We start from the raw sequence: 19828 nt of genomic DNA, 5'->3' as shown, positions 1-19828 counted from the left end.
GGGCGGACGGACGGGCGGGCGGGAGGGGTATGGAAAAATTGGTACAGCGCAAATCTATACTGTGCATCATAACAGTGAAGCCTTTAACATTAGAGCTGTTTATTACTGTGTCAGTGAAAAGTAGGGAATTAGCTAGGGAAACTGACAGATCAATAATGTTACATGCCATAATATAAACTCACATTGCATTGAAAAACGTCAGAATATCGGCTTTCAATCATTTGGTCGATGGTTTCATCGTTTTGACTCAGGTCTACTGTGATTGAAGAAAAAAGAATAGCCTAAGTAACGTTAGCCAACTTTTAACCAGCTCTCTCTAATGGTAAATCAACTGGCAAAAGCTAGCCAAGTTAATTTAATTCTGTTGAAACCAGACAAAACAAAGGCTACAAAACATTTCCATAAAAACAACTGCTGTCAGTACAAATAGCCACCTCATATTGCAATCTGACAGATAGCTGGCTAGAGCTGACCTGGCTGTGGTAGCTACTAGCTTCGTGAGGGGATGAAACATTAGCTAACTTTACATGTCAGTTACAATATAGCTCAGCACTGGGAATAAACAATAGTTTCGTTTTAAACAGCAGTTACCTTGCCAGCTACATCAGTCAACTAAAAGAGTAGCCAAGTTTCTGCTCTGCTTGCTTTTACAACTCTGTGAAAGAGGGCAACACATACACACTGAACTATGCTGGTCAAATCAATCTTTATTTATACAGCACATTTCAGACATGGAATGCAACACAATTTGCTTTACAGGAAAAAACAATGAAAATAAAAGCTGAAATATTTACTACAAAAACAAAAGGATAACAAATGGAACAACTACTCACAAACTGGTCAAATCAAATCAAGCTTTATTTATACAGCAAATTTCAGACATGGAATGCAACACAATGTGCTTTACAGGAAAAAAATAAACAAACATAAGATAAAAACAAAAGAATGACAAACTGAACAAGTAAAAAGCCAGGCTTCCAGAAGCTTGGCCTTCACACTGCCTGACAGACCACTATGGTGTCCACATGGTCCAAAATCCAGCCGACCGTGCTGAGGTGTCCGCATGGTCCTAAAGCACACTGTTGACACTTTTTGTATCACATTGCAATGAGAAAATTGTGGGGGACAAACATGCAATTTCAGAATGTGTGGGACATGACCCCCCATGTCCACAGTGATTGTTGCACCCCTGAATGAAGTAAGTTTTGTTGTCCATACCTTCATCATTATAATGTCATGCTTGAATAACATAGGGCTAGAATAAGATGCAGACGGCTGTCATTTCTCTTCATGAAGATTGAATGGTAATGGGTCTGAATAAATAACTGGTATATCCTACCACCATCGCGCTTTCGCTCTTCTTTCAAACTCCCATTATGAAGGAAAGAAATTCCACAAATGTACTTTTAACAAGGCACACCTGTTAACTGAAATGCATTCCAGGTGACTATCTCATGAAGCTGGTTGACAGAATGCAAGGAGTGTTCAAAGCTGTCATCAAGGCAAAGGATGGCAACTTTGAAGAATCTAAAATATATTTTGATTTGTTTAACGCTTTTTTGGTTACTACATGATTCCATATGGAATTGATGGAGAGAAAGACTGGGTGAGTGCTCGAGTGCACATTGATTTAAAGCAATGATATTTTAGTGATAGGCTATTTTAAAACTCTGCAGCTGCAATGAAAAACAAAATGCATATTTACAGTAGCATAGGCTATGCTACAGCGAATGGGGTCTTAACTTTCACACAAAAAAAGTTACAATGAGATGATGCATGCATTGTGAACTGCACTCCGTACTGAGATGTGCTGCCTGTCCCCACCTTGAGCGTTGATGATTGATCATTCAGATAGTAGAGAAGCCAGATTTAGAAATCACATACAGTTGAAGTCGGAAGTTTACATACACCTTAGCCAAATACATTTAAAATCAGTTTCACAATTCCTGACATGTAATCCGAGTAAAAATTCCATGTCTTAGGTCAGTTAGGATCACCACTTTTTTTTAACAATGTGAAATGTCAGAATAATAGTAATTATTTCTTTCATCACATTCCCAGTGGGTCAGAAGTTTACATACACTCAATTAGTATTTGGTAGCATTGCCTTTAAATTGTTTAACTTGGGTCAAACGTTTTGGGGTAGCCTTCCACAAGCTTCCCACAATAAGTTGGGTGAATTTTGGCCCATTCCTCCTGACAGAGCTGGTGTAACTGAGTCAGGTTTGTAGGCCTCCTTCCTCATACACACTTTTTCAGTTCTGCCCATGTAACAGTATAACTTTAGTACGTCCCCTCGCCCCGACGCGAACCAGGGACCCTCTGCACACATCAACAACAGTCACCCACGAAGCGTCGTTACCCATCGCTCCACAAAAGCTGCGGCCCTTGCAGAGCAAGGGGAACCACTACTTCAGGGTCTCAAAGCGAGTGACGTAACCGATTGAAACGCTATTAGCGCGGACCACTGCTAACTAGCTAGCCATTTCACATCCGTTACACCCACAAATGTTCTATAGGATTGAGGTCAGGGCTTTGTGATGGCCACTCCAATACCTTGACTTTGTTGTCCTTAAGCCATTTTGCCACAACTTCGAAAGTATATTTTTTGGGGTCATTGTCCATTTGGAAGACCCATTTGCGACCAAGCTTTAACTTCTTGACTGATGTCTTGAGATGTTGCTTCAATATATCCACATAATTTTCCTCCCTCATGATGCCATCTATTTTGTGAAGCGCACCAGTCCCTCCTGCAGCAAAGCACCCCCACAACATGATGCTGCCACCCCTGTGCTTCACGGTTGGGATGGTGTTCTTCGGCTTGCAAGCCTCCCCCTTTTTCCTCCAAACATAAGGATGGTTATTATGGCCAAACAGTTCTATTTTTGTTTCATCAGACCAGAGGACATTTCTCCAAAAAGTATGATCTTTGTCCCCATGTGCAGTTGCAAACCGTAGTCTGGCTTTTTTAATGGCAGTTTTGGAGCAGTGGCTTCTTCCTTGCTGATTGGCCTTTCAGGTTATGTCGATATAGGACTCGTTTTACTGTGGATATAGATACTTTTGTACCCGTTTCCTCCAGCATCCTCACAAGGTCCTTTACTGTTGTTCTGGGATTGATTTGCACTTTTCACACCAAAATACGTTCATCTCTAGGAGACAGGACGCGTCTCCTTCCTGAGAGGTATGACGGCTGCGTGGTCCATGGTGTTTATACTTGCGTACTATTGTTTGTACAGATGAACGTGGTACCTTCAGGCATTTGGAAATTGCTCCCAAGGATGAACCAGATTTGTGGAGGTCTCCAATTTTTTTCTGAGGTCTTTGCTGATTTCTTTTGATTTTCCCATGATGTCAAGCAAAGAAGCACTGAGTTTGAAGGTAGGCCTTGAAATACATCCACAGGTACACCTCCAATTGACTCAAATTATGTCAATTAGCCTACCAGAAGCTTCTAAAGCCATGACATTATTTCCTGGAATTTTCCAAGCTGTTTAAAGGCACAGTCAACTTTGTGTATGTGAACTTGACACACTGGAATTGGGTCTCCTGGTCATGGCCGGCTGCGACAGAGCCTGGACTCGAACCCAGAATCTCTAGTGGCACAGCTAGCACTGCGATGCAGTGCCTTAGACCACTGCGCCACTCGGGAGGCCCCTCCCCGCTATTCAACCCTATTGTAAACCCATAAAATCATGACGGAAGTCATGCCGATGTCAGGCTATCCACTGTTGGACTATCCTACCTTGGACTCTCCCATTTTGGATTCTCAGACCTGACAAACTTCAATTTGGGACTCTCCGACTTGAATTGGGGGAGTCTGATTTAGAACCATCCAATTTGGCTTTCTTACTACCATCAACCATCATCTCTTGCAACCTACTCCTCCTCCAATCACAGCTCTCCTCATAGGGGCACATCCTACACTTCCAAGCCTCTTCTATATCCTCAATATCCACTCCATGGGGCTCCCTCTCCCCCCTCCAGAAGGCCAGGTAGTCCCTGAGCTCAGCCCTTAGCTGGGTCTCCTCAAACTCTACCTCCCTGTTTCCTATGAGGACTCCGGAGCTCTGATGTCTGTATTCCAGGCATAGCTTGTCAATGGGCTGGAGGTTAGAGAAATGTAGCACAACCAACAGGTGGTCCACAAGCTCTCCGAAGGTGACTGCCAGGAGGCCCAATTTCTGGGCATAGCTCTGGAGCTCTGACCCAAAGGCCTGGTGGGGCCGGAGCTTGAGGAAGTGGAGGAGCTGATCCCTCTTCATAGAACCCTGAACCATGGAGTCAAACAGCAGCTTATACACACCCACCTGACAGAGAGATCAGAGAGAGAAAGTGATCAGAGAGAGAGCGATCAGAGAAGAGTCAGAGATCAGAGGGACAGATAAATGAGAGACCAGAAAGAGAGAGAAATGTCAAAGAGAGAGCGACACCAAAGAGGTCAGAGAGGTCAGAGAAACATCAGAGAGACATAGTGTGTGGTGTAGCATAGGGCCTTTTGGGGGCCCTAAGCTACACTGTAAAAAAAACTTGTTTAAATAAATTATGAATAAAGTCCAGGTAGGAGATAATGGTCCCTAACATATATGTATGTAGTTGGTGCTGTATATTAACTAATATACATGGGTTCTAACTTGAAAAAAAGTATTTGTTAGTTAACAATTTTACAATTTATGCTCCCTGCATATTAATACCACAAAGACTGCAAGAAAGCCCCGGATGAAAGATAGAAATTACGAAGGCATTGAGATATACACTACCGTTCAAACGTTTGGGGTCACTTAGAAATGTCCTTGTTTTTGCAAGAAGGTCAGCATCCCGGAGTCACCTCTTCACTGTTGACTTTGAGACTGGTGTTTTGCAGGTACTGTTTAATGAACCTGCCAGTCGAGGACTTGTGAGGCGTCTGTTTCTCAAACTAGACTCTCTAATGTACTTGTCCTGTTGCTCAGTTGTGCACCGGGGTCTCCCACTCCTCTTTCTATTCTGATTAGAGCCAGTTTGCGCTGTTCTGTGAAAGGAGTAGTACACAGCGTGGTACGAGATCTTCAGTTTCTTGCCAATTTCTCACATGGAATAGCCTTAATTTCTCAGAACAAGAAAAGACTGACGAGTTTCAGAAGAAAGCTCTTTGTTTCTGGTCATTATGAGCCTGTAATCGAGCCCACAAATGCTGATGCTCCAGATACTCAACTAGTTTAAAGAAGGCCAGTTTTATTGATCTTTAATTAGCACAACAGTTTTCAGCTGTGCTAACATAATTGCAAAAGGGTTTTCTAATGATCAATTAGCCTTTTAAAATGAAACTTGGATTAGCTAACAACTTGCCATTGGAATACAAGAGTGATGGTTGCTGATAATGAGCCTCTGTACGCCTATGTAAATATTCCATAAAATATGTGCTGTTTCCAGCAAAAATAGTCATTTACAACATTAACAAAGTCTACACTATATTTCTGATAAACTTTGTGTTATTTTAAATGGACAAAAAATGTGCTTTTCTTTGAAAAACAAGGACATTTCTAAGTGACCCCAAACTTTTGAAAGGTAGTTTAAGTGCTAGACTTGGTTCCAGAGACTTTTTCTTTTGCTTACTCAACTTTTCGGTCCTAGTGTTACCTGAACTAAAAAAAATGTGTTGGCCCAAACTTATCTCCAGATTATTGGAATGCTGTGGACCAAGAGTTTGTGAGTTCAAATCCCAGGTGAGGACAAGTTGAATATGAATTACTGTATAAATGAACATGCACAATGTAATCATGTACAATATGTAAGTGGAAAACATTGTATGTTAAAATCACTGTGTGTGTAACATTCTTTTTTTTAGGTAAGCTGCCCAAATAACAATTTCAAACTAAATGAACATGACATTGAGAAAAACACATTTTAAGTTGACCAAATTTTTGCCTAAGTTCTCTCATTGTTGGAGCTAAGTTTGGGCCAACTACAAATGTTAAGTTCTGGTAACACTTTAACCAAAAAGTTGAGTAAACTAAAAAAAGGTTGTGGAACCAGTTACTTAATAATATTTAGTTAAAACTTGATTTTTGTTTACAGTGTAGATGGTTGGGTACCTCTCATGCCAAATAGTGTCCCCCTGCCAAAAAATGTCCTCCCCCCGCGTCACAATGGGATTCGATGAGTTCTAGCTTCTGTTGCTAGGGCTGTTGCTAGAACTTGCAAAATTCTGACCTGATTACGTAATAAACCAAAGCGTCCGTTGCTATACTGGTTGCTTGGTTATATTTTACCTCGTAGAGGTCGCGAAGGAAGGAGGACACGGGTAGTTCTAGTTCACCTTATAAGCGCTCACTCAGTCCGAGCAAAATTAATACCTCAGAATTGCTCTCAGAGGACGGTATTTTTGACGGTGACAACCTGCTGGCTACCTGCTGCTTCAGAGGACCGAAAAGACTGGAAAGAGAACACACTTTGTTAAATAGGAAGAAATAATTTAACTTGTTTTTAGATTAACGTTACTAGCTACTGTCCTAATTTACCTCGGCCTACCTAGTCACCCACCTCCCTCAGAGAGACACGGCTGCATGTGAGCTCTTACATAATTCAACGTTTTTTACAAAATGATAGATTTGGAGTTAGATGAACTTGAATTTTTCGGCAGGTACATAATGCAGGATGCTACCCACCACAGAATGGCCTTCGCTCGAGATCAAAACTCCAAACCTACAACCTAATTTTGACCAAAATTAACCGGAGCGATTACTGCTACCAAGGTTCCCTTTTTCCAAGCTATACAGAGGGTGTTCTAGCAAACAAACAGCAGAGACCTGAGGACACCCTCCAACCTGGAACGGAGTTTATGGGGACTGAATGTTGAGTTAAGGCTGCCAGGCCTGCAAGGACAGACCAGATACAACTTCAATTAGCACTGAGATGTGAAGTAAAAGGTGTTGTCTTTGGGACCAACAAGTGTCAGGAGTCTTTGAAGCACCCTTTGAAGCCTCCTCCTGCTGTTCAAAGACCATTCACTGACATTTTCTACAAGAAATCTGCTTCCAGAAATAAAAGCTTCTCCCAGGTGGGTGTGACACCATTGCTTGCTGCACTGCTGCTTGGATTCCACCTGGCGATTTGATCACCGTCTGCCCTGGCCTGTCTCCCCCTGTCTGGTACAGGCACCACCACCACACACCCCCTATCCCGAGCTTTCGCTCACCTCCAGCACACACATACTGTTGGGGCGAGAAACCTTCAGTGTTCGGTTAACCTTTTTCAAGCAAGACAGATCTTCCTAAGGTGGGGGAGTGGCAATCTTTACCAAGGATCACCTTCAGTGTTCGGTTTTAATCCACAAAGTCTGTCCCCAAACAATTTGATTTGCTGGTTTTAAGCATTAAACTTTCAAATAGCTCTTTATTGACTGTTGCTGGGTGCTAATGTCCTCCATCAGCACCGGCCTGTACCTTAGGACTTGGTCAGGTGGTATAAGCATGTCCCAGTTTAGAGCAGCTAAACTGGGGTTTTGGAGTCATACCTTGTGGGATTGGTAATAATCTGAGAAAGATTTAGGGAGTCCCATTGTTTTAGGACTTGGTCAGGTGGTTTAAGCATGATTTTGATTTGCCATAAAGGCTTGCTAAAAAACTTTCATGAGCAAGCCTTCCTTCATGAACTGGCCTCTTTAAAATGGTATAAAATCAGCTCTGTCGAAGACGCTTGGACCTTCTCTTTTCATATTTTCAGTGGTATTGTTAACAAACATGCCCCCATAAAGAAATTTTGAATTAAAAACAAGTTCAGCCCCTGGTTCGACCGTGATCTTGCAGAGTTACTCTACCTCAAGAATTGCATTTGGCGAAAGGCTCGGCACACGCATACGCAGGCTGACTGGCTCTCATTCAAGCAAATGAGAAATAAGTGCACTCAGGCTATCCTGAAAGCAAAAGTTAGTTACTTTAAGGAGCAGTTCCCTACAAAGTGTCGGGGCAGTCACCGAGTCCGAGGCAGTCACTGGGTCCGAGGTGCTAAAGGAGCTCCTTAAACTTGACCCCAAAAAAACATCTGGGTCAAATGTTTAGACCCTTCTTTAAGGTTGCTGCCCCTATCATCGCCAAGCCTGTCTCACCTTTCTGTGGAGGTTGCAATTGCTTGGAAGGCAGCCACGGTTTGTCCTTTATTTAAAGGGGGAGATCAAGCTGGTCCGAACTGTTACAGGCATATTTCTATTTTGCCCTGTTTATCAAAAGTGTTGGAAAAACTTGTCAATAATCAACTGACCGGCTTTCTTGATGTCTATAGCATTCTCTCGGGTATGCAATGTGGTTTCCGCTCAGGTTATGGACGCATCACTGTAACCTTAAAGGTCCTCAATGATGTCACCATTGCCCTTGATTCTAAGCAATGTTGTGCTGCTATTTTTATTGACTTGGCCAAAGCTTTTGATACAGTAGACCATTCCATTCTTGTATTGACTAAGGAATATTTTTGTCTGAGGGGTCTTTGGCCTGGATTGCTAACTACATCTCTCAAAGAGTGCATGAAGTCAGAAAATCGGCTCAGCCACTGCCTATCACCAAGGGAGTACCCCAAGGCTCGATCCTAGGCCCCACAATCTTCTCAATTTACAACAACATAGCTCAGGCAGTAGGAAGCTCTCTCATACATTTATATGCAGATGATACAGTCTTATACTCAGCTGGCCCCTCCCCGGATTGTGTGTTAAATTCTCTACAACAAACCTTTCTTGGTATCCAACAAGCTTTCTCTACCCTTAACCTTGTGCTGAACACCTCAAAAAAACAAAAGTCATGTGGTTTGGTAAGAAGAATGCCCCTCTTCCCACAGGTGTGATTACTACCTCTGAGGGTTTAGAACTTGAGGTAGTCACCTCATACAAGCACTTGGGAGTATGGCTAGACGGTACACTGTCCTTCTCTCAGCACATATCAAAGCTGCAGGCTAAAGTTAAATCTAGACTTGGTTTCCTCTATCATAATCACTCCCCTTTCACCCCAGCTGCCAAACTAACCCTGTTTCAGATTACCATCCTTCCCATGCTAGATTACGGAGACATAATTTATAGATCGTCAGGTAAGGGTGCTCTCGAGCGACTAGATGTTCTTAACCATTTGGCCATCAGATTTGCCACCAATGCTCCTTATAGGACACATCACTGCACATCTGTGTATAGTCACAATACCCATTTGTTGATGGTTATTTATAAAACCCTCTTAGGCCTTACTCACCCCTATCTGAGATATCTACTGCAGCCCTCATCCTCCACATATAACACCCGTTCTGCCAGTCACATTCTGTTAAAGGGCCCCAAAGCACACACGTCCCTGTGTCGCTCCTCTTTTCAGTTCGCTGCAGCTAGTGACTGGAACGAGCTGCAACAAACACTCAAACTGGACAGTTGTATCTCAATCTCTTCATTCAAAGACTCAATCATGGACACTCTTACAGACAGTTGTGGCTGCTTTGTGTGATGTATTGGTGTCTCTACATTCTTGCCCTTTGTGCTGTTGTCTGTGCCCAATAATGTTTGTACCATGTTTTGTGCTCTACCATATTGTTGTCATGTTGTGTTGCTACCATGCTGTGTTGTCATGTGTTTCTGCCTTGCCATGTTGTCGTCTTAGGTCTCTCTTTATGTAGTTGTGTTGTCTCTCTTGTCGTGGTGTCTTTTGTCCTATATACACTGCTCAAAAAAATAAAGGGAACACTTAAACAACACAATGTAACTCCAAGTCAATCACACTTATGTGAAATCAAACTGTCCACTTAGGAAGCAACACTGATTGACAATAAATTTCACATGCTGTTGTGCAAATGGAATAGACAAAAGGTGGAAATTAAAGGCAATTAGCAAGACACCCTCAATAAAGGAGTGATTCTGCAGGTGGTTACCACAGACCACTTCTCAGTTCCTATGCTTCCTGGCTGATGTTTTGGTCACTTTTGAATGCTGGCGGTGCTCTCACTCTAGTGGTAGCATGAGACGGAGTCTACAACCCACACAAGTGGCTCAGGTAGTGCAGCTCATCCAGGATGGCACATCAATGCGAGCTGTGGCAAGAAGGTTTGCTGTGTCTGTCAGCGTAGTGTCCAGAGCATGGAGGCGCTACCAGGAGACAGGCCAGTTCATCAGGAGACGTGGAGGAGGCCGTAGGAGGGCAACAACCCAGCAGCAGGACCGCTACCTCCGCCTTTGTGCAAGGAGGAACACTGCCAGAGCCCTGCAAAATGACCTCCAGCAGGCCACAAATGTGCATGTGTCTGCTCAAACGGTCAGAAACAGACTCAATGAGGGTGGTATGAGGGCCCGACGTCCACGGGTGGGGGTTGTGCTTACAGCCCAACACCGTGCAGGAAGTTTGGCATTTGCCAGAGAACACCAAGATTGGCAAATTCGCCACTGGCGCCCTGTGCTCTTCACAGATGAAAGCAGGTTCACACTGAGCACATGTGACAGACGTGACAGAATCTGGAGACGCCGTGGAGAACGTTCTGCTGCCTGCAACATCCTCCAGCATGACCGGTTTGGCGGTGGGTCAGTCATGGTGTGGGGTGGCATTTCTTTGTGGGGCCGCACAGCCTTCCATGTGCTCGCCAGAGGTAGCCTGACGGCCATTAGGTACCGGGATGAGATCCTCAGAGCCCTTGTGAGACCATATGCTGACACATGCACATTTGTGGCCTGCTGGAGGTCATTTTGCAAGGCTCTGGCAGTGCTCCTTCTGCTCAAAGGCGGAGGTAGCGGTCCTGCTGCTGGGTTGTTGCCCTCCTACGGCCTCCTCCACGTCTCCTGATGTACTGGCCTGTCTCCTGGTAGCGCCTCCACGCTCTGGACACTACTCTGACAGACACAGCAAACCTTCTTGCCACAGCTCGCATTGATGTGGCATTCTGGATGAGCTGCACTACCTGAGCCACTTGTGTGGGTTGTAGACTCCGTCTCATGCTACCACTAGAGTAAGAGCACCGCCAGCATTCAAAAGTGACCAAAACATCAGCCAGGAAGCATAGGAACTGAGAAGTGGTCTGTGGTCACCACCTGCAGAATCACTCCTTTATTGAGGGTGTCTTGCTAATTGCCTTTAATTTCCACCTTTTGTCTATTCCATTTGCACAACAGCATGTGAAATTTATTGTCAGTCAGTGTTGCTTCCTAAGTGGACAGTTTGATTTCACAGAAGTGTGATTGACTTGGAGTTACATTGTGTTGTTTAAGTGTTCCCTTTATTTTTTTGAGCAGTGTATATATATTTTATAAAGGTTTGATTTTTAATCCCAGCCCCCGTCCCTGCAGGAGACCTTTTGGTAGGCCGTCATTGTAAATAAGAATTTGTTCTTAACTGACTTGCCTAGTTAAATAAAAGGTTAAATAAATAAGTCAGCTAGCCAGCTACAATAGCGGGCTAGCTAACCAGTTTTATTTAGCTAGCTACTGTACCTGTTATTGTAGCTTTCTGTCCAGTTTGAGTATGTAGCTTGCACTTCAATGGCATCCCTCAAGGAGATTTTCTTTTATCTTTCCAACCAGGCGAAGTACTATGAAGGCACCACTGATCGACAAGAGGCGCAACATTCAGAGAAATTCTAGCCGGGTGTTTGCATAGCGATGATAAAAAGAACGTAATTTAGGCTGTAATGATCTCCAAAATTCGAATCATTAGGTCATCACACCGTTGATATAGCAACGGACGCTAATAGTTGATCGAATCCCATTGACGCAGAGGGGGGAGCTTTTTAGCCGGGGGACATTATTTAGTATGACAGTCCCGCTAGCGGCCTCTTATGTCATTTATTGGCCAGACCGGCACTTTGTGTAGCCTACCTGTAGAGAGTGTCCCTTGGCCTGGGCAGGATGCGGCAGGGAGTTGTGACTGCGGGTCTTCAGTTCACTCAGGACCAGATCCCCAGACTTACTACAATAGAGCTCATCAACCACACCCAGGAAAAACACCCCATCCAACAAACCTAACACTGGAAACTCCCGCACAAGCTGGCCTGGGAAACACACACACAAACAGATTCTAAGATGGCTATTTGCAACAGTTTATCATCTCTTGTCATCATTACAGTATGATCATATTACGGTACTCTATCAAACCTGATCAGTACCACCATACCTGCCTCCAGAGCTGGGACCATCTGTATCAGGTTGATGAGTTTCAAGGCTTCCCTGTCCTCTCTGGTATGAACAACCACAGTCACAGCATCTGGGTTTGCCTCCAGTTCTAGACACATATACACAAGGACAGGAAATAGGTTATCATCACTAACTACCTCCACATCATCCATAAAGAGTTCAAGCATACACATGAACTCACAGGGATTTATGTTATGGGGAAAGTTGAAGTTACAAAATGACTTCTGTTACATGAAAGCAGTCTATGGGCCAATGGCCTTCTTCCATTCAGGATTGGCTCATGAAGTAGTTCATTATGGTTATGGAAATATATGATTACTTTCTAGGGCACAACATGCTGCTTACCTCTAGCAAGATGAATACTGGCCCCTGTCGTCACTGCAGTCCTTCTCATCTCTCTCCTCTTCGTATGAGGCTTGAGGAACCCATAGACCACTTTAATTTCACACCATGACTGCTCACACAGCTGAGTAACATTCAGGTGATGCTTACTGAACCTCTCCATTGGACTCTGGTTTGGGACTGACAGGGTAACAGTGCTCCTATTGTTGCTCAGCCTCTCGAACGGGGCCACGGCCACGTGACCCCTGATGGACGGACACATTAGTAATGGGGGGAATAAAAAATAAATCGATAGTTACATAACGCAATATTATTTTGGATGATATTATATTGGTACTTTGAGTATCGATTTGTAATACAAATATTTTTTGCTAGGTAGCGTTAGCTAGCACTAGACAGCTGTACTTGTGCAAAAAAGCGGGTATTTTTCATCCTATACGGTAGCTTGTTCTCCATCTTCTTTTTAAATAGTGAGCCAACATGTTTTCAGCCCTTATTTCCATGACTGATCAAAACTCGTTTTTATCATGGCTCTCTTGTCTCTCTGCAGCAGACATACTGTATAGTGAACAATACATAAATCGCAAAACATATAGAATCGTGAGAATTGCAATACATATCGTATCAGCACCTAAGTATCGTGATAATATCATTTCGTGATGTCCCTGGCAATTCCCAACCCTAATGTACATGCACACACGCAGACACACAGACAGGAGCTGTTGATCATCCCTCTCTCTCACACACACAGAACAGAAGTTGCTGATCCCCTCTGTTGCCCCCCTCTAGGTTGCATAAAAGCATCTGTTGGATTCTAGCTTGAAATATTGTTATTCCTGTTACCATTAATATAACTTATTGATTACATGTATAAGGAATGTATATATTGGGGTCAATGAAGGTTGGATAGGAATTTGGTGTATGGAAAGTGGGAGACAAGGGGAAGTTCATAAAGTTAATATTCTGTACCATGTTTCTAACGAGGGAGGCAGGGTTAATAGTTAGTCTCTGATAAGGCAAGCCAGCTGCAGAACTAGGGAGGAGCGAGGACTTCATCAATCAACATATGAAGTGAGAAGCCACCTCTGGGAGGGGGACCAGTGGGGCCCGCCACAACAGTCCTATCTCACACACATACACTTCCACGCAGGTTCTAGCATCAGGCAGAGCCATGACTTCACCAGTGAGAGGAACCAATTAAGTTCCTGCCGAGCTACAGAGATGTATTGGCTGTCTAGATGTGTAAGGAGTTGACCCCGCCTATTAGTAGGTTATAAATATATGTGCTTGTGTAATCATGCTTTGTCTTTGCAGCTGTATGATCCAGTTATTGAATAAACTTAGTTTGAGCTTTTTCTATGTCGTCACACATCATATAAAGGGAACCCGAGTCAAATATCTCTGTATAGCACTGCAGTGTTGAGAACTGTTATCAAAGGTTAAACTTTGCATAATATACTTGAGTGGGTTTACCGTTTCTTAATTTGACCATCGATTCTCTCCTCCTTCTTGGCAAGGGACTGGCCATCATCGACCACACACACACCCAGTGTCGGACTGTGTTGATCAGCACCAGCGCTCAAACTGGTACTGGTACCACTAGCAAGAGTCAGACTGGTACCAGCAGGAGTCAGACTGGTACCAGCGGGAGTCAGACTGGTACCAGCGGGAGTCAAACTGGTACCAGCGGGAGTCAAACTGGTACCAGCGGGAGTCAAACTGGTACCATACGCAGGAGTCAGACTGGTACCAGCAGGGGGAGTCAAACTAGGTTGGTCAGACGGGGCTAGAGTAGATGAAATATAAGAAAGATACTGTAGTAAGGGAACTTCAGAGAAGTAATAGTTATACTGTATTTTATTAACTGTATAGATTATTGACCTATGGACAACCTTTTAAAATGTAGTGTATAAACTATGGCACTGTATTGCTGTAATGTACATTCAGGCATAAGATACAGAAGAGAAGAGACACGCAAGACAATACAGTTCATAGTATTCAATAATCCCATTGGGCATGCATCTCGTCTAGAAATGCTGTTAGCAAACATTTCAATAAGCAGTCATACTCACCGAGACGCTCCGACTGTATCCTGAGTTGTGCATCCCTTAAATCACACCCGTCATCTAATGGATCGTCCCTTGGAGTTGTTTTTGAATTCATTGTAAAAAGTGAAAGTGCGTTAATAGACTAAGACTGATTCTTAAACTCATAATTACGCGTAGTCAAATAATGTTCATTATTGGACCTGACAATAATGGACAATTGTATTACGCAGTTGTTTTGCCCAGACTTGTTGGAGCGAAGTCACACCCCTCATTGACGTCAGTATTGTTTAGATCGTGTCTCATTGGTTCGTTTCTGTGGAGGATCACATGCGAGTAACTAGTGTTGCAGCGATTGGTTACTAACAAAATGTGGTGTCTTGTTTTATATTTTGTAAAAAGTGTAGCGCTATGTATGCTTCGATATGAAGCAGTTGACAAACAATGTATTAACAAAAAAAAGTGTAATCTTTATTTAACTAGCAATAGTTTGATGGTGTATCGACTTAGCCCAAGAGTCTGTAGAGAATGAAACACAGCATAAACGTCGATACGGTGTTATGGAGTCAGGAAGCGTTGACGTCTACCAACGCGAGCGATAGAATTGTTTAACCTTTATTTTTTTTAAAGGAGTCATACTGAGACAAACCCCCTGGTCTCAATAAGAACATCGTCATAAAAAACAAACACATTCATCAATCAGCCTTCTGAATTGCCCCAAAGGCACCAAAACATCACATTTAAGAACATTTTGAAGATTGTTCCACAAATAAAGGTGAAAGAAAACTAAAAGCTGATTTACCTAACTCAGTAGAGACCAAAGTAATTTCCAGAGTTAACCATCCCTGAGACTGGGTGTGGTAACTCGTATGTTTAAAGTTTAGTAAAGATGTTCGGTACAGTGGGACGTTTTGTAAAAGGGCTTTATAAATGAAAACATGGCCATGTATCAACCTACGTCACATGAAAGAGGGCCAATATCCAGGAAACCTGATTTAACACCATCCGTTACATGCAGCCTGTCTAGGTCAATTGAGGAAGGCCTCTGAATTAGCAGTGAATAATCAACAGTATCGAAAGTCTGACAGGTCAATGCAGATGGCAGCACAATGTTGCCTTTTAGTCATACAGTAAACCACATCATTTAGAACTAGGGATGTTTATATTTTACATTTATAGTTTACATTTATAATACATTTCAAAGATAAGAAAGATCTTAGCTGAGAATTAATCAAGGATTCTAATATTTTAGCTAGGGAAGAAAGTTTAGAAATAGGATGATAATTTTAACGGGAGTTGTAGCGATGGGACAAGATAGTAATTACTAACAATTGGATACGACAAAATTGGGGAGAAAAGGGGGTAAAAAAATAAATATTACTATAATAGATACATTTTAAAAAACTCTGGCGATGAACCAGGTTGGTTTGATGCTCACTAAATCTAGTTTTAAAAGCCCAGCATAGGCCTACAACTGTTTTACCATAACATTATCATTGTAGCCCCAAAACAGATATTTTTAATGTTTTTGCCATAGATTTTGTTAAAACTGCAATATGTAACTTTTGGGCGACCTGATCAAATTAATATAGAAATGCAGTTATAGATCTGTCCTTATTGAAAGCAAGTCTAAGAACTGGTAGATCTATCTGTTCTTTGTGCACTATTTCCAGTGGCATGTACATCTCAGTGGGGCAAATCCAGCAAAGCCACTACACAACACATTAATTGCACTACAACATTGACAAACTGTTAGGGCCTTGCGAAAGTATTCACCCCCCTTGGCATTTTTCCTATTTTGTTGCCTTACAACCTGGAATTAAAATTTATTTTTTGGGGGGGGGTTTGTATCATTTGATTTACACAACATGCCTACCACTTTGAAGATGCATTTTTTTTTTAAATTGTTTAACAAACAAGAAATAAGACAAAAAAAACAGAAAACTTGAGCGTGCATAACTATTCACCCTCCCAAAGGCAATACTTTGTAGAGCCACCTTTTGCAGCAATTACAGCTGCAAGTCTCTTGGGGTATGTCCCTATAAGCTTGGCACAGCTAGCCACTGGGATTTTTGCCCATTCTTCAAGGCAAAACTGCTCCAGCTCTTTCAAGTTGGGTGGGTTCCGCTGGTGTACAGCAATCTTTAAGTCATACCACAGATTATCAATTCGAATGAGGTCTGGGCTTTGACTAGGCCATTTCAAGACATTTAAATGTTTCCCCTTAAACCACTCAAGTGTTGTTTTAGCAGTATGCTTAGGGTCATTGTCCTGCTGGAAGGTGAACCTCCATCCCAGTCTCAAATCTCTGGAAGACTGAAACAGGTTTCCCTCAAGAATTTCCCTGTATTTAGCGCCATCCATCATTCCTTCAATTCTGACCAGTTTGCTAGTCCCTGCCGATGAAAAACATCCCCACAGCATGATGCTGCCACCACCATGCTTCACTGTGGGGATGTTGTTCTCGGGGTGATGAGAGGTGTTGGGTTTGTGCCAGACAGAGTTTTCCTTGATGGCCAAAAAGAAACATTTTTGTCTTATGTAACCAGAGTACCTTTTTCCATATGTTTGGGGAGTCTCCCACATGACTTTTGGCAAACACCAAACGTGTTTTCTTTTTTAAGCGATGGCTTTTTTCCCCTGGCCCCTCCTGTAAAGCCCAGCTCTGTGGAGTGTACGATTTAAAGTGGTCCTATGGACAGATACTCCAATCTCCGCTGTGGAGCGTTGCAGCTCCTTCAGGGTTATCTTTGGTCTCTTTGTTCCCTCTCTGATTAATTCCCTCCTTGCCTGGTCCGTGAGCTTTGGTGGGTAGCCCTCTCTGAGCAGGTTTGTTGTGGTGCCATATTCTTAACTTTTAATAATGGATTTAATGGTGCTCCATAGGATGTTCAAAGTTTCTGATATTTTTTTTATAACCCAACCCTGATCTGTACTTCTCCACAACTTTGTCCCTCACCTGTTTGGAGAGCTCCTTGGTCTTCATGGTGTTGCTTGCTTGGTGGTGCCCCTTGCTTAGTGCTGTTGCAGACACTGGGGCCTTTCAGAACAGGTGTATATATACTGAGATTATGTGACAGATCATGTGACACTTAGATTGCACACAGGTGGACTTTAATTCATTATGTGACTTCTGAAGGTAATTGGTTGCATCAGATCTTATTTAGGGGCTTCATAGCAAAGGGGGTGAATACATATGCACACACCACTTTTTATTTTTTAGAATTCTTTGAAACAAGTAATTATTTTCATTTCACTTCAATCCATTTAAATTCAGGTTGTAATGCAACAAAATATGAAAAACGCCAAGGAGGGTGAATACTTTTGCAAGGCAATGTAAAGCTGTCTCAACAGAAGAGTCCCAACAGCAAAGTCCCAACACCTTACCACAGCTACACATGGCTATCAGAAGAGCCTTGTCTGGCAGCAAAACAGTTAATTCAGTCTAATTTAATGCATTTTAAAAACAAATAGCTGATATGTCTGACTTGCTTAAACAAATGTGGTTTCTACTGACAATTGAGATCTAAACTCAGCAACAAAAAAAACGTCATCTTACTGTCAACTGTGTGGATTTTCAGCAAACTTAACATGTGTAAATATTTGAATGAGCATAACAAGATTCAACAACTGAGACATAAACTGAACAAGTTCCACAGACATGTGACTAACAGAAATTGAATAATGTGTCCCTGAACAAAGGGGGGTTCAGTAACAGTCAGTATCTGGTGTGGCCACCAGCTGCATTAAGTACTGCAGTGCATCTCCTCCTCATGGACTGCACCCGATTTGCCAGTTCTTGCTGTGAGATGTTACCCCACTCTTCCACCAAGGCACCTGCGAGTTCCCGGACATTTCTGGGGGGAATGGCCCTAGCCCTCACCCTCCGATCCAACAATTCCCAGATGTGCTCAATGTGATTGAGATCCAAGCTCTTCGCTGGCCATGGCAGAATACTGACATTCCTGTCTTGCAGGAAATCCCGCACAGAACGAGCAGTATGGCTGGTGGCATTGTCATGCTGGAGGGTCATGTCAGGATGAGCCTGCAGGAAGGGTACCACATGAGGGAGGAGGATGTCGTCCCTGTAACGCACAGCGTTGAGATTGCCTGCAATGACCGATGATGCCGATGATGCTGTGACACACCGCCTCAGACTATGACGGACCCTCCACCTCCAAATCGATCCCACTCCAGAGTACAGGCCTCGGTGTAATGCTCATTCCTTCGATGATAAACGCGAATCCGACCATCACCCCTGGTGAGACAAAACCACGACACGTCAGTGAATAGCACTTTTTGCCAGTCCTGTCTGGTCCAGCGACGGTGGGTTTGTGCCAATAGGCGACGTTGTTGCCGGTGATGTCTGGTGAGGTCCTGCCTTACAACAGGCCTACAAGCCCTCAGCCAGCCTCTCTCGGCCTATTGAGGACAGTCTGAGCACTGATGGAGGGATTGTGCGTTCTTGGTGTAACTCGGGCAGTTGTTGGTGCCATCATGTATCTGTCCCGCAGGTGTGATGTTCGGATGTACCGATCCTGTGCAGGTGTTGTTACACGTGGTCTACCACTGCGAGGATGATCAGCTGTCCGTCTTGTCTCCCTTTCTTAGGCGTCTCACAGTACGGACATTGCAATTTATTGCCCTGGCCACATCTGCAGTCCTCATGCGTCCTTGCAGCATGTCTAAGGCACGTTCACGCAGATTAGCAGGGACCCTGGGCATCTTTCTTTTGGTGTTTTTCAGAGTCAGTAGAAAGGCCTCTTTCGTGTCCTAAATATTCCTTACCATGACCTTAATTGCCTACCATCTGTAAGCTGTTAGTGTCTTTACGACTGTTCCACAGGTGCATGTTCATTAATTGTTTATGGTTCATTGAACAAACATGGGAATCAGTGTTTAAACCCTTTATAATGAAGATCTGTGAAGTTATTTGGATTTTTACAAATTATCTTTGAAAGACAGGGACCTGAAAAAGTGATGTTTCTTTTTTTGCTGAGTTTACAGACTATGGCATAAGGGGACAACGAGCAGATAAGAGGCAATCCGTAACTTTGATTAAGACATTAATGAGCGAGCTGGGATGGACGTAGTCAATATAACTATTTGTTTAGCACTTTTGAAATGTACAGCAATATAATTCAGAACATGGGCCGTTCTTGCAGTATTCTCCCTGTACACCAAGTCAGAACCTTAGGATAAATAAAGGGGGAATATAAACAGACAATGGAAGCTCTTACAATATTTGATGGTTACATTTCTCTAAAGGGGGAAAATTATTATTATTAAAGGGAACAAATTATTACAGTGAGGCACATGGGCTACT

General features: G+C 43.1%; 1 protein-coding gene across 1 annotated transcript; it reads right to left on the bottom strand.

Moving 5' to 3' along the window:
• Positions 1-689: 689 nt before the first annotated feature.
• On the bottom strand, positions 690-16233 carry LOC129822585 (exonuclease V-like). The gene is made up of 6 exons (XM_055880929.1): positions 14530-16233; positions 13931-14243; positions 12461-12702; positions 12096-12203; positions 11801-11973; positions 690-4310 (listed from the first exon to the last, which is right to left on the bottom strand). The coding sequence occupies exons 1-6, from the start codon at positions 14618-14620 to the stop codon at positions 3786-3788; spliced, it is 1452 nt and encodes a 483-aa protein (XP_055736904.1). The 5' UTR covers positions 14621-16233; the 3' UTR covers positions 690-3785.
• Positions 16234-19828: the final 3595 nt, after the last annotated feature.

Source organism: Salvelinus fontinalis, chromosome 24, assembly GCF_029448725.1.
Source record: "Salvelinus fontinalis isolate EN_2023a chromosome 24, ASM2944872v1, whole genome shotgun sequence".
Lineage (NCBI taxonomy): Eukaryota > Metazoa > Chordata > Actinopteri > Salmoniformes > Salmonidae > Salvelinus > Salvelinus fontinalis.
Note: the sequence above shows the minus strand (reverse complement) of the source record. Positions and strands in the feature narration are given on the sequence as shown.

Coding starts and splice junctions, on each gene's coding strand:
- LOC129822585 (XM_055880929.1), bottom strand. CDS start 14,620: ATGAATTCAAAAACAACTCCAAGGGACGATCCATTAGATGACGGGTGT. Junction 12,703..13,930: donor GATGGTCAAATTAAGAAACG/GTAAACCCACTC, acceptor TCCGTCCATCAG/GGGTCACGTGGCCGTGGCCC. Junction 12,204..12,460: donor CAGTATTCATCTTGCTAGAG/GTAAGCAGCATG, acceptor ATATGTGTCTAG/AACTGGAGGCAAACCCAGAT.